This window comes from Tursiops truncatus, chromosome 3 (genome assembly GCF_011762595.2).
Source record: "Tursiops truncatus isolate mTurTru1 chromosome 3, mTurTru1.mat.Y, whole genome shotgun sequence".
In the NCBI taxonomy this organism is placed as follows: domain Eukaryota; kingdom Metazoa; phylum Chordata; class Mammalia; order Artiodactyla; family Delphinidae; genus Tursiops; species Tursiops truncatus.
Window position 1 is genome coordinate 164,682,183 of NC_047036.1, and position 14,898 is coordinate 164,697,080.

The following is a 14,898-nucleotide window of genomic DNA, read 5'->3' on the forward strand; positions in this document are numbered from 1 at the left end:
CCGGATGGCTGGTGGGGCTGATAAAGATGAGGACGTGGCAGGGCGGGCAGGTCTGCGGTGGGTGGAGATCCTGGGAGGTGGGTACCTCAGAAGGAGTAGAGGCGAATGGAGCACGCTCGCCTCTTCTTTGTCCCACCTCCAGTTCTCCTACGTGGATGCGGATGGGGCCCCGGTGAGTGTGGTGCAGTTGACCTTCCTGAAGTTGCTGAGTGCCACAGCCCGCCAGAGCTTCACATACTCCTGCCAGAACTCGGCCGCCTGGCTGGACGAAGCTGCAGGAGACCATGGCCGCTCTGTCAGTTTCCTTGGGACCAACGGGGAGGAGCTGTCCTTCAACCAGACGGCAGCAGCCACCATCACTGTCCCCTACGATGGCTGCAGGGTAAGGGAGGGGTGAGGGGCTGGCCAGAGCAGGGCGGGAGGCTGTGGCTACCCTCCCCCTGACTCAGCATCCGTGTCTTCCCACGGTCAGCTCCGGAAGGGACAGACGAAGACCCTCTTCCAGTTCAGCTCTTCCCGAGTGGGATTTCTGCCCTTATGGGATGTGGCGTCCGCTGACTTTGGCCAGACGAACCAGAAATTTGGGTTTGAACTGGGCCCCGTCTGCTTTAGCAGCTGAGAGCTTCACGGGTGGGAGGGAAAATGAGGGAGCCCCAGATGGGGCACATTTGGTGCTGAGGCTTTGAAGCCATCACATTTATCGTCTCCTGGGACTGTGGAGCCAGGAGACAGTCTGCTCATCACCGTCAAACAGTATTCCTTCTCCATTCCGGGGGTCTGGAGGCTGGACTCCCCTGGCCCATGAGTCCCATTTCCCTGCACTTCACCCCGGCTGGCATAACTGTAGTCTGGCTCTGTCTCCCCTTCATGCTCACCCGATGCTCAACTCCCTCCCCTGACCCCCATGCAATGGACTTCTAACTCAGAGCTGATGAATGCCCCCCATGCCTGCCTCGCACCCCTCAGTCAGTGCTCTCAACACCCTTTGGTGCTACCTTCCGCATAGTTAAGCACTGGATGTCTCCTGATCCCAGGCTGGGACCTCTTCACTCATTCCTATTTTCAGGTGGGTTCACAGTGAATGGACTGAAGTCAGACGACAGAGGGAAGTGGGATTTCCCTGGGCTGAGCTGTGTGTTCCTTCTGTTGCCTCAGCCCCACTAGCTCTGAATACTGCTTCCCCCCATATCTCCCCAAATGCACCTTGCCATGCCAGATGGTTTGGGGACCAGGATGGTGGAGGGTAAATCAGGATCCTAATGGTGCTGCCCTATTTATACCTGGGTCTGTATTAAAAGGGAAAACCCCCTCTGTTGTATATTTAATCTGCTTCTTCCTTAGGGAGGGCTGGGATATGATGAGAGAGATTCTAGCATGATCCCCAAGTCCACCCCCCACCCCGCCCCAGGCCATAGGGCATAATTGGCTTCTCAAGTCTGAGAATAAACCAGTGAACTGTGTCCCTGTCTGCCTTTCATCTGACGCTGGCCATATCTCTCTTAGGGTCAGGCTCTTGTCTCACCCAAGGAATCTGCCACCACCTGTCTTAATAATTGAGTCTTTTGGTAGAGGTAACTTTGGGGGTCGGGGAACCTAATTATAATGGGATTCACTGGAAGTGATGGGCCTGTTTATTAACTTAGGCTGCTAGAGGAAAAGTTGAAAAAATAGTCAGATCTCTAAGAGAGCAGATCTTAAATGTTCTCAGGACAAAAAAAGAAGTGGTAAATATGTGACGTGAGGGAGGTGTTAGCTAATGCTATGGTGGTAATCTTTTTGCCATATATAAGTGTATCAAATCAACATGTTATATACACTTTAAACATCTACAATGTCATATGTCTATTATATCTCAATAAAGCTGGGAAAAATTGTGAACCTATTAGGAAGACATTTAACTTTAAAAAAGAAAGTAGACAGATCTCCATGTTGACCTTGATTGGTCTTGGAATCACTGCCTGAGTTGAGGGGATGTATCAAGAGGTGACATGGAATGTGGTTTTGGTTTGAGATAAAATGACTAGGGGTCAAAGGTTTGGGTGGCAGGTCAAGGGAGTGAGTTGGGGGTGAAGAGAATTGAATTATGAGTTGACCCTTGTGGTGAGTTGGAGGTTAGGGGTTAAGGGTAGGGTAAATTACGTTGAAGTGGGTTGAAGATAAGTTGAGTTGGAGGGTGGTTTGAAGCGTGTTGAATCAGTTTGGGGATCTGTTGAATTGGGGGTTGGAATGATGAGTGGATTGCATTAAGGGTTTGGAATTGGATATTGGGTTGAATTGAATTAGGGTTGATTTAAGAAGTAGAATGAACTGAGTAGAGGTAAGTAGGGGTTACTATGAACATGGGGTAGGGATTGCCAGTGTGGTAAGTTAAGATGTAATCAGTTAAGATGAGAGTTGAGTTTGGGGTGACTTGAATTTGGGGTTAGATGTTGGGTTGAAGGTTTTAAAAAACAGATTTATTGAGATATAATTCACATACCATATAATTCACCCATTTAAAGTGTATAATTAAATGGTTTTTAGGGTATTCACAGACTTATGCAACCATAACCACAATCACTTTGGAACATTTTCGTCACCTCAGAAAGAAATCCCATATCCGTGAGCAGTCACCCATCATCTCCTCCAAACTTCTCAGTGGTAGGAAACCACTAATCTTTCTGTCTCTGTGGATTTGCCTGTTCTCCACATTTCATATAAATGGAATCATACAATATGTGGTCCTTTATGTCTGGCTTCTTTCATTTAGCATAAGAATGTCACAGTTCATGTTGCAGAATGCATCAGAACTTCATTCCTTGTTATTGTTGAATAATAATTTACTGCATTTTGTTTATCCATTCAGCACTTGGTAGACATTGTTGAGTTAGGAGTGATGGAGGGCTGGTGTGAGTTAAGTTGGATCAGGTGGGATTGTGTGGGTAGAGGTAGCAGGTTGGAGTGAATTGCCTCCCTCAAACCCAGGGCTTGGGACTTCCCTGGTGGTGCAGTGGTTAAGAATCCACCTGACAACGCAGGGGACATGGGTTTGAGCCCTGGTCCCGGAAGATCCCACATGCCGTGGAGCAACTGAGCCCGTGCGCCACAACTACTGAGCCTGCACTCCGGAGCCCGCGAGCCACAACAACTGAAGACCGCAAGCCACAACTACTGAAGCCCACATGCCTAGAGCCCGTGCTCTGCAACAAGAGAAGACACCGCAATGAAAAGCCCGTGCACCGCAACAAAGAGTAACCCCTGCTCACCGCAACTAGAGAAAGCCCATGCCCAGCAACAAAGACCCAATGTAGCCAAAAATAAATAAATAAACTTATTTAAAAAAAACCCCAAACGAGAGCTTACTCTGCTATTCCCGCCAGCAGCCCTCTAAGGCCACCTGAATACTTGCTCTAGATTCCTTTATTCATTCCATAAATGTTACTAAGAGTGCTAACTCTATGAAGAATATTGGTGCCCAGAGGTTAATCCATGAGTTCATCCCTTTATTCACTTATTCATTTGTTTAGCTCTATTGAGTGTGTAGTAAGCACTAGGCATTGCTCCAGATGTGGAGATAGAAGAAAGATGCCATATCTGCCCCTCAGGACCTTACTTCTGAGGAAAACAGATTATACACAAATCTCTCTGTAATGTGACTTCAGGTAGTATTAATTGTTGTGAAGGAAAATCAAACAAGTTACGTGGAGAGTGATGGAGTCGGGGGCTTATTTGAAATAGGTTGGTCAGAAGAGGCTTTGCTGAGGAGCTGGTGTTTTAGCAGAGACCTGAAGGATGTGAGGGAAGAACCAAGTGGAGTCTTTTTTTTTTTTTTGCGGTACGCGGGCGTCTCACTGTTCTGGCCTCTCCCGTTGCGGAGCACAGGCTCCGGACGCGCAGGCTCAGCGGCTATGGCTCACGGGCCCAGCCGCTCCGCGGCACGTGGGATCCTCCCGGACCGGGGCATGAACCCGTGTCCCCTGCATCGGCAGGCGGACTCTCAACCACTGCGCCACCAGGGAAGCCCCAAGTGGAGTCTTTTTTTTGGCCGAGTAGCTTGAGGGATCTCAGTTCACTGACCAGGGACTGAACCCAGGCTACAGCATACAGCAGTGAAAGCCCAGAATCCTAACCATTAGGCCACCAGGGAGCTCCCCATGTAGAGTCTTGAGGAAGTATCCGACACACAATGAAGAACCCAGAAACCCTCAAATACCAATGAGGGCTCTTGAGGGGGTGGTGTTTCTCCTGGTCATCTCTTCTCCAGATGTGTTGCTTTCGCTGATTTCTTCACCTTGGGTTGATGTCTATCAACCCAAATGTAGACCGGAGCCTGCCTTCCTTTTAGTTCCTCTCTCAAACATCTTTAACTCAAGAATGCTTATGGTGGGCTTCCCTGGTGGCGCAGTGGTTGAGAGTCCGCCTGCCGATGCAGGGGACACGGGTTCGTGCCCCGGTCCGGGAAGATCCCACGTGCCGCGGAGCGGCTGGGCCCGTGAGCCATGGCCGCTGAGCCTGCGCGTCCGGAGCCTGTGCACCGTAACGGGAGAGGCCACAACAGTGAGAGGTCGCGTACCGCAAAAAAAAAAAAAATAGTGTAATGACTCTTTAATTACGTAAAAGCTCATTAAAGAATTAGAAATTCAGCCCTGCTAAATTAAAGAGTAATTGACAAAGGTGTAAGGAGGGAATCTTAGGCCTTGCACGCTCAGCTCTGTGTATTTACCCAGCATCGTCGCCGGCACCCTGGCGGCTGCTGGGAAATTCCCAGCTGATTTGCATATTCAGCAGCCATAATTAATCACACTGCTTGTGCTTCAGGAGCAATTACTCCAGAGCTGGGGGTGGGGCAGGGCGGCCAGCGTGGGGGCCCGGCTGCAGATTCAGACCGGGTTGTAGGGGGTGGGTGGAGCAGGGGATGTTACACATACACACTCACAACATTGTCGGAGATAATGCTGCTATGAATATGAAAGTGCAAGTATCTCTTTGAGACCCTGCTTTTGATTCTTTTGGATCTATCTCCAAAAGTGGAATTGCTAGATTGAGTATTATTTCTTTCTTAGCAATTGTTTTCATCCAGGCACACAATATGTACAATAAAATGCACTGATCTTAAGTGTTCTGTTGGAGGAGTTTTGACAATTGTCTACACACCCTAAACAAGATGCAGACTGTTTCTAGCACCCAGAAAATCCTGATGCCCTTTCCCATGCCCCCCCACCCCGGAGACACACCTTCTTCTCGGATCCATTCCAAGTGTGGCAACACTGATGAATGAAATATGGAAGGTTTATGGAGGTAGTGTTGTGTAGTGGTTAGAGTCAAACCACCTGGTCCAAGTTTCAGCTCCTTTGCTATATCAGATGTGACCTTCACCCCTCTGAACCTCAGTCTCCAGAGCTGTAAAGTGGGGTGAATAATAGCACCTACAGCGTCAGATTTTGTGAGGATTAAAGTCGTTAAAATAGATCACATACTTAGAACAATGTCTGCCATGTGGTAAGTGCTACAAAAGTGTTACATTTTAAGTGTTGCATATATAAAAATATGCATACATATGCAACACTTAAAATGCAACATACATATAAATATATGGGGAGAGAGAGAGAGGGAGAGATAGAGAGAAACTTCATAATGAACACTCATGTGCCCACCACCCAACCTAAGAAATAAAGCATCATACCCACAATTGATGCCTCCTGTATACATTTCTGCCATTGCATTCCTCTCCCTTCCCCAGCAAGGGTAGATGAATGTGGAGAATTAAAACCATGGGTTTAGGGACTTCCCTGGAGGTCCAGTGGTTAATATTCCGTGCTTACACTGCAGGGGTTGGGGGTTCGATCCCTGGTTGGGGAACTAAGATCCTTCATGCCGTGCAGCGCGGCCAAAAAAGAATACATAAAATAAAATTTAAACCATTTACCCATTTTTAAGTGTCCAGTTCAGTGACATGAAATACATCCACATTGTTGGGCACCCATTCCCACCACCCACCTCCAGAACTTTTTCATCTTCCGCAACTGAAACTCCGTCCCCATGAAACCCTAACTTCCTATTTTTTCCTTTCCCTAGGTTGTGGGAATTTTTTTTTTTTTTTTTTTTTTTTTTTGCGATACGTGGGCCTCTCACTGTTGTGGACCCTCCCGCTGCGGAGCACAGGCTCCGGGCGCGCAGGCTCAGCGGCCATGGCTCACGGGCCCAGCCGCTCCGCGGCATGTGGGATCTTCCCAGACCGGGGCACGAACCCGCGTCCCCTGCATTGGCAGGCGGACTCTCAACAACTGCGCCACCAGGGAAGCCCGGTTGTGGGAATTTTTGACCTCAGTTTATTTCTCCATGTTTACTGCTTACAGAAAGCTGTATCCAAGGATGATGGACAACATGATTTTGCAAGTTTCTAAACGATCTCACGCTGGTACGATATTGAACATGTTTTTTTGTGACTTGCTTTGTTAGTTCAGACAGAGATTTTTTCATCTTCTCCATGTAGGCACAAGTATTTCTAGTCTTGTCTTTTTAATTGCTTTGAAAATGCTCACCTCAGCAGAGTTAGCTGTTCTCCTACTCATAAACTTTTAGGTACTTCCCATTTTGTTCCTCTTCAAACATCTAGGCATGTGTTGCACGTGGTTAGTATCTCTAGGGTGTCTAAGTATATAAGGAATTAGGAAATTCTGGGTTAGGGAGAAGGTGCATTTTCATCTATCCTGAGTATGATATTCATGCTGGTTGCCCAAACCTCACGATGTACCTTTCAGATCACCACTCTCCCGAGACTCCCTTTTAGCCCTAAGACAAAGTCCAAGTTCTTCTACCTGCGGTTCTGGCCTCACTTGCCACCACACCTCATCAGGAGACCTAGCCTCCTGCACCTTGTGGCCTCAGGGCCTTTGCGCCTGCTCTTCTTTCTGCCCACCACGCCCTGCCAGCTCTTACTCATCCCTCGGATTGCAACTCTGGTGTCACTCCCTGATGCTGACCCCTCAGGCTAGATCTGGGCCCCCTACTCACACTCAGTGAACCCTGCCCATCTGTGCAGGCACCCTACTCCTAACTCTCAATTACTTGAAAACGGGGCTTCCCTAAAGCCAGTGCAGGCTGGGCCTGGATTGAGTGCCTGGTCTCTGCTTGTGGATAGCTGGAGGAGTCTGTGCATCTGCCTTGGGGCTGGGGTGGCAGCTGCACAGAGACCTGGGCTCCACTCCCAGTTCTACCACTTGCTAGCTGTGTGACCTCAGGCAATGGCTTAACCCCTTTGAGCCCCTCACTTTCCTCTCCTGTGAAACCCTTCCCAGGGCTGTTGCAGGGGTTGAAATGAGCCCCAGCCAGGTCTGGCTCAGGGTAGACCGCTTTTGGTAGGAGCTGCTGTGGGTCTGAGCCAAGTTCCGGCCCCATAACCTTGGATTAGGGCTTCTCTCCTTCCTGGCTTGGCAGGGCTGGGAAGTGATGCTAGGTCTCCTTGTCCCGCCAGCTCATTCCTCAATTCCCAGGCCTTTAATGGGAACCACATGCACTGGACGCCTGCCTGTCCACCCGCCCTCCCTCCTCCATATCCTCCCCCAGAGAGGCCTCCTGAGTCATCTGGTCCCCCTCCCCCTCCCCTGCTTCTCACAACCTCATTCCCACACTGCTCTGGCCTGGGGTTTGCGTGTTGTGGGTGTCTGTGTTGTGTCATGGGTCCCTGTGGGTGTGTGTGAACTGTCTGCCTGTACTTTGTGACTGTGTCTGAACTGTGGGTTTTATACAAACGGTGTGCCTCTTTTTTTTTTTTTTTTTTTTTGGTTTTTTGTTTTTTTTGTTTTTTTTTTTTTTTTGCAGTACGCAGGCCTCTCACTGCTGTGGCCTCTCCCGTTGCGGAGCACAGGCTCCGGATGCGCAGGCTCAGCGGCCATGGCTCACGGGCCCAGCCGCTCCGCGGCATGTGGGATCTTCCCCGGACTGGGGCACGAACCCATGTCCCCTGCATCGGCAGGCGGACTCTCAACCACTGCGCCACCAGGGAAGCTCCCCCGGTGTGCCTCTTTTTTTGTGTCTGTGTGTTGTGCTTAAACTACCTGCCCTGTTTTGTGTGATTGTCTTGTGAGTTTGTGCATGTTACTGTATGAACGATATGTCTGTTTCATAGATCTCCACATACATGAATCTGTGTGTGTGAGCTGTGCGTCTGAACCATGGGGTTTGGGTGTTTTTTGTGTCGGGGGTCTGCGTGTGTGTTGGATCAAATGTATTTGTGAGTGCTGGTTCTTGGGTAACTGTGGTTGGGTCACCTCTGACGTTATTCCACCATTTGATGGGTGTGTGTGTGGGTTTCTGTGGGCTCTTCTGCCTGGAACGTGTATCAGGCTGTGTGTTGCATGTGGTTGTATGTGCTGGTTCTGGGTGACACTGTTCCATCTGAGCATGGCATTGTGCCTGGACCATTTATCAGGGTGCAGTGTCCCCGGGTGACTCTAAGTCCATGTTGTGTGTTTGTGTGTCAGTTCACTTGAGGCCAGGCCTGTGCAACTGGGGGACAGATTCTCATTTTCACATGGTCAGTGTGTGTGTGTGTGTGTGTGTGTGTGTGTGTGTGAGATGCCTGGAGGGGAGGGAGTTCCTTTGGTGGCTGCAGCTCCATGGTGAGAAATGTCCAAGAGAAGGAAAGAATGGGGCTGAACAGTGGGGCCAGTCTGTGGGGAAGCCCCAGGCTCAAGGGCTGAACTTAGGAGCTTCTCCTAGGTCATGGAAGGAGAGCTGGGCTCCATTCTGAGTGAACAACTGGAAGAGCAGAGCCCTGGACCTGGAGGGCGCCTGGAATGATCGCCATGGAGTTGCATGTGCAAGCCGGGGAGGGGAAGAGGTGATGCTCAGCTCATCTGGGATGGACCAGGTCTTCTGGATGCCACGTGAACATATCCCCTGCCACGTGAACAGATATCCCCTGCAACCACAGCATAAAAAGCCTCGTGTCTGGAATCCGACACGAACCAAATTATGGTCTTAGCTCTGCTATACACCCTCTCTGTGACCTTGCTCAAGTGTCTTAATTTCTCTGAGCCTCAATTCCTCCATCTGAAAAGTGGGACTGAGGCAGAGGATGTCGGTGTCCTGCCTGTATCCCCCTTGCCCTCATGGGTTCCTGTGCACACTTTAGCCTCAGGGCTTTCTCAACTCATATTCCGGCCAAACCAGAAATGCTGAGGACCTGATGCCCCTGGGAGCAGGCCTCCCACAGTGACACGTGGGACTTGGAGAATAAATACCTCCCTCCCTCACCCTCTGGTGGGACAACTATGAAGGGCAGCATCTATGCTCTCTCCAAGGGGTCTCCAGGAGGACTGATCCTCAGTTGTCTATGTGGATTTGATAGGAAAGGAAAGATGCAGAACAAGTAACCCAGTATCATGCTACAGAGGTCAATAGGTTGGCTTTGAGTCAGACAGAACTGGGTTTGAACCCAATGTCTGCTGTTTGTAGCTGGGTGGCCTTGGTCAAGTTAGCTAACCTCTCTGGGCCTCAGACTTTGCATTCTTAAATTGGGGATAATCATTCCTACCTCATAGGGTTGTTGTAAGAATTCAAGGAAATAGGGACTTCCCTGGTGGTCCAGTGGCTAAACCTCCATCCTCCCAGTGCAAGGAGCCCAGGTTCAATCCCTAGTCAGGGAAGTAGATCTCACATGCTGCAACTAAGAGTTCACATGCCGCAACTAAAGATCCTGCACACGACAACGAAGATCCCACACGTGGCAACGAAGATGCTGCATGCTGCAACAAAGATCCCGTGTCCACAACTAAAAAAAAAAGAAGAAGAATTAAAGGAAATAATGCGTGGAGAGGACTTCACCTGGTGTTGAGTCCTTAGTGGGAGCTCAATGAGTGGGGATGGTTGTTATTAAAGAGATGTAGGGAATTCCCTGGTGGTCCAGTGGTTAGAACTCTGTGCTTCTATGGCAGAGGACATCGGTTTGATCCCTGGTTCATGAACTAAGATCCCGCAAGCCATGTAGTACAGACAAAAAAAAAAAAAAGTGTGTGTGTGTGTGAGAGAGAGAGAGAAAGAGAGAGAGAGAGAGAGAGAGGGAGAGAGAGAGAGATGCAGCCCTGAGTAGGTAGTCGCACATAGCCTGGGGTATTAGGACTTCATGAATGACAAGGTTTTCTCCAAACAGGTAAGGGGAATGAATATTCCAAGAACATATCAATCAGCGTTTAGCTATAGGAAATAAGGACCAAAATCAGGGAAGCTAGTGCTTACAAAACTGTTGGAAGGCAGAAGGATGGGGCTCTAGGCTAAGCCTATTGGATGACTTACTACAGAACATGACTTCTGAATTGACCCTTCCAGGAGCTTCTGCCTCTGATATTCACATAGGAAGGTGGGGAATAACACACTGGGAACCACTGACTTCAAGAATACATCACCATAACAAGAATGAATATATGTATATGTGTAACTGAATCACTTTGCTGTATACCTGAAATTAACACAACATTGTAAGTCAACTATATGCCAATAAAATAAAAAAATACATCACCATAATGCATAAGCAAAATCCGGTCTAGCCATACAATGGAATATTATTCAGCTATAAAAAGGAGTAAAGTTCTGATACATGCCATACCATGAGGTTTTTTTCCGTTGTGGCCTTTCCCGTTGCGGAGCACAGGCTCCGGACGCGCAGGCTCAGCGGCCACGGCTCACGGGCCCAGCCGCTCCGCGGCATGTGGGATCTTCCCGGACTGGGGCACGAACCCATGTCCGCTGCATCGGCAGGCAGACTCTCAACCACTGTGCCACCAGGGAAGCCCATACTTTGAGGTTTTGTTTTGAACCCCATGTTTTGAGGTTTTGATAAACCTCAAAAACATTATGTCTAGTGAAAGAAGCTAGACACAAAAGGACAAATATTTTGTGACTCCACTTATATGAAATATCTTAGATAGGCAAATTCATTGAGACAGAAAGTAGATTAGAGGTTCCAGGGGTGGGGATGGGAAAGATGAGGAGTTATTGTTTAATGGTTACAGAGTTTTGGGGAGACGAAAAAGTTCTGAAAACAGATAGTGTTGATGGTTTCACAACACTGAAGAGGTAATTAATACCACTGAATTGTACCCTTAAAAATGGTTCAGGGAATTCCCTGGTGGTCCAGTGGTAAGGACTTTGTGCTTTCACGGCTGAGGGCCTGGGTTTGATCCCTGGGTTGGGGAACTAAGATCCCACAAGCCACGCAGTGTGGAAGAAAGAAGGAAAGAAAGAAAGAAGAGAAAGAAAGAAAGAGGAAGAAAGGAAGGAAGGAAGGAAGGAAGGAAGAAAGATGGAACTTCCCTGGTTGCACAGTGATTAAGACTCTGAGCTCCCAATGCAGGGGGCCCGGGGTCGATCCCTTGTCAGGGAACTAGATCCCAAATGCATGCCACAACTAAGAGTTCGCATGCTACAAATAAAGAGTTGGCGAGCCGCAACTAAGGAACCCGCCTTCTGCAACTAAGACCCAGAGCAACCAAATAAATAAATTAAATATTTTTTAAAAAGAAAGAAAGATAGTTTAAATGGCAAATTTTATGATACTTATATTTTACTACAACTTAAAAAATTAATAATGTAATATACCAAAAGCCATTGAAGTATACACTAAAGGGTGAATTGTATGGTACGTGAATTATATCTTGATAAGACTGTTTTTTTTTTTTAAAGAAATACATCTCCATGGTTGTAATTTAGAGATTTGGAAGCTACCCTCATTGTCACTTGCAACTGCCTCTCAACAAAAGCTAGTGACACTGGTGACTGAAGACAGTAACATCTCTGCAGGAAAACCCACAATAGAAAGATGACCTCCATCCACTTCCCCCACCCACATCTCAATCTTCCAATTGATAGAATCTCATTGCCATACAGAAATCTAGCTGCAAGGGAGTCTGGAAAACATAGTTTTTAGCTTTGCAGCCTCTGTAGTGTAGGAATGCACACTAGGAGGTTGGGATGGTGCTGAGAGTCAATTCATTGTCTTTTGGTTTTGCTTACACAGGAATTTTTCCCTCTTTCAATGGTAAAAGTTCCATATCTCCCCCTGCCACATACACTTCACTCCCTTGTTTTCCATCCAATATAGATTGAATGAGGCTAACTCCACTTTCTGGGTCCAGAGGGGTGACCTATGAGCCAGGTCTGGTCAAGCCACATAATCAATTCCTCTGAAACCATGATTGGCTCAGGGATGGGCACATGACTTGGGATGGACCAATGAGAGACATTATTTTGCAAGCTCTCTTTTTGCTGAAGTTGCTGAGCTTGGAAGAGGTAAGCTCCTGGGAATTATCTTTAACACCTCCTGGCTAAAAGGGATCCCTTGTAGAGAATAGTAGAGATGATAAATGGAGAGAGACAGAATTCTGATGAGGTAACAGAACCCCTGGATCCAGCCATGCCTGAATTCCATTACCTCTGGATTTTTCTTTCAGTTATGTGAGCTAATAGATATTCTTTTTTTGTTTAAGACGGTTCAAGTTGCCTTTCTGCTACTTGCTATCAAAGGAGCCCTGAATAATATATGGAGGGGTCAGCAAGAGCAAATGTATGGGTAGACATGAATGGCCTAGATTCATTTACTCATTAAATTCTTCTTGATCATCTTCTCCATGTCAGGCCCTGTGCAGAGTATGCAAAAACAAAGGCCTGGACTGTTTCTTCCTCTGGCTGGACACATAGAGGGGTCACAGGTGAGTAAAGCCAATGGCTGCCCAAGCATCAATTAAGAAAACCCAACGGCCAGCTGGCGAGAGTTGGCAGGGGTCCACTGCCCTTCTCCCCTGCCTCTGCACATTGTGGAGAGCAGACTGCGCAGTACCAGACCCCAAGCCTCCTGGTCCATCAGTTTTATTGTACAAGGTCCTCGAGAAGCTGATCTCTCTTCAGTGACGGTGCACAAGGCAGACATCATGCTCATCGTAGCACTGACCATGGTGCTGATCTTGAAGCTGACAACCATACACCTGGGACACCGAGTATGACCCTGACCACAGTACAACACGATAATAATTCTGACCATAGCCTGGCCAGGTCACTGTCCAACGCTAGGTCAGAACACTGACCACAGCATGACCAGGACAGTGATTGTGACTCTGAGCCACACACAGCCAGGAAGCTGACCACCACACTGACCACAGCACAGTCAAGAATGACCAGTGGAGACCACAGTACTGACCACGATGCTGACCACAGTAGAACCGGGATGCTGAGGGCAGTGCAGATCACGGTTTAATAGAACATTGACACAGCATGATCAGGCCACTGGCAGTGCCACTGACCACAGCTGTGGTTACGTCTACAGCACTGAATGTATTGACCAGGGTCTAGTCAGAAAAACAAAGCTCACGCCAGATAGTTCAATAGCAAGAATTTAACATGGGGATTTAGTTACAGACGTGTTAGTTAAGCTTTAAGAGCAAATAGGGGGCGGTGAATCTACTCTAGGATAGCAAGCCACCGCCTTCCAAGATCTGAAGCAGCAAAGGGAGGAGGTGTTTACCAGAGTTACGGCCACCTGGCAGGAGCTGAATGAACCATGGTGGGGACCCTCAAAGGGGCTGAGACCACAGAGGCTGAGACAACAGCCACGGCCAGAGACACCCAAACTGGAGAGAGAGGGAGAAATACCCTGGCTTCTTTTTTTCTCCGGTCCTCCAATCTCTCTCCAGGCTTCCCATTGCCTGAGCCCAGCCTGGGAAATGTAGTTTGTAGGGATCAAGGGAACCTGGGAAATGTAGTTTTCAGGGGCCATCTCTCCTGAAACAGAGCAGGGGAAGGGTGAGGAATGGACCTAAGGGCCTATTGACCCATGTCAACCACACAACACAGGCCATAGCTTGACCATACAATGACCTCCTCCGTGACCAATCCCAAGGAGAACATTGTCCGTGGTTCTGAAACACAGCACTAACAAGGGCAAGGAAAGGGACAGGGACGAGTAGGGCCCTCCTCCACCCGAGTTGACCACAGCCCACTCTTCGTCAAGAGCTCGTGGGTTCCAACAACCAATACCCCTCTCCTATCCCATGCCTAATGCAGGCTTGGCCTGAGGAGTCAGCAAAAAGATCATCTCCCATCTGGGAAAAAGAGGGAGAGGGATGACAAGATGCCTTTCCTGGCTCAGATTCTGTTTGTGTCCCACATCCCATGGCCAGTGTCCTCAACCCCACGCTTCATTGTAGTAATGCCCTCTGGGGATTGGGCGCTGGTTAGGTGCTCTATTCACTCATGAGTCACAGAAGTCCCCAGCACCTCAAGAGGAAACAGGTCTCCTAAGAGAAGGAAAGCTCTTTGCCTGGGGTCACATGGCCAAGAAGTGACAGAACCAGGGTCGAACCCAGATCTTATTGGATAAGAAGCTCTTTCTCCTTGCTTTGACAAAACCATAACTTATCTACAGGGCACACAGTAGGGTAAGAAAAATGCCAGGCTTCCCCACTCCCAATATTTTATGGCTGATTTCTCTATAACCTGACTTGCTTGCTCCCTCACCCAAAAAACCATAGAGGAACTTTGGTGAGGGAAGATATCTGGGGAGACCGATGAGGGGGGACAGGCAGAGAAAGTCCGGAGGCTGGACGAGGACGTCCTTCATATGCAAATAGCTTCGTGTGGAGGTGGCCTTAATATTTTGATTCTCTCAGGATCTGGTCTCTTGTCTTGGGCCATTGCAATGGGAAACAGAGACTGTCCCAGGTGTGATGGGGGAAGGAAGATGCCCACCAGCTGGCCATCCCCTTTGGCCTAGTCTGGAGATCTCCCGCCCCCTGTATCTGTCTCTCACTTTCTGTCTCCATCTCCGCCCCCGTCCCTGCAGTGATCCGTCCCTCGAAGCCCAATTTCACAGACTCTGTGTCAGTTTCTCTGTTGACTCCTGAGCTTTTTAAAGAGGAGGCCTCTCAA

At 48.6% G+C, this 14,898-nt stretch overlaps 1 protein-coding gene across 16 annotated transcripts in view; it reads left to right on the top strand.

The window, feature by feature from the left end:
- COL5A3 (collagen type V alpha 3 chain) overlaps window positions 1-3,325 on the top strand; it is a 40,394-nt gene extending 37,069 nt beyond the window's left edge. For 12 of the 16 annotated variants that reach the window (XM_073803266.1, XM_033854387.2, XM_033854390.2 and 9 more), the window contains 2 exons: window positions 143-382; window positions 473-1,460. In XM_073803266.1, the coding sequence (XP_073659367.1) occupies window positions 143-382; window positions 473-619 (387 nt within the window). In that variant the 3' untranslated portion in view covers window positions 620-1,460. Of the gene's footprint in view, window positions 1-142; window positions 383-472; window positions 1,461-2,523 lie in introns of those variants that run through there. The other 4 variants (XR_012331088.1, XR_012331086.1, XR_012331087.1 and 1 more) reach the window with 4 other exon arrangements.
- The last annotated feature ends 11,573 nt before the right edge of the window (window positions 3,326-14,898 follow it).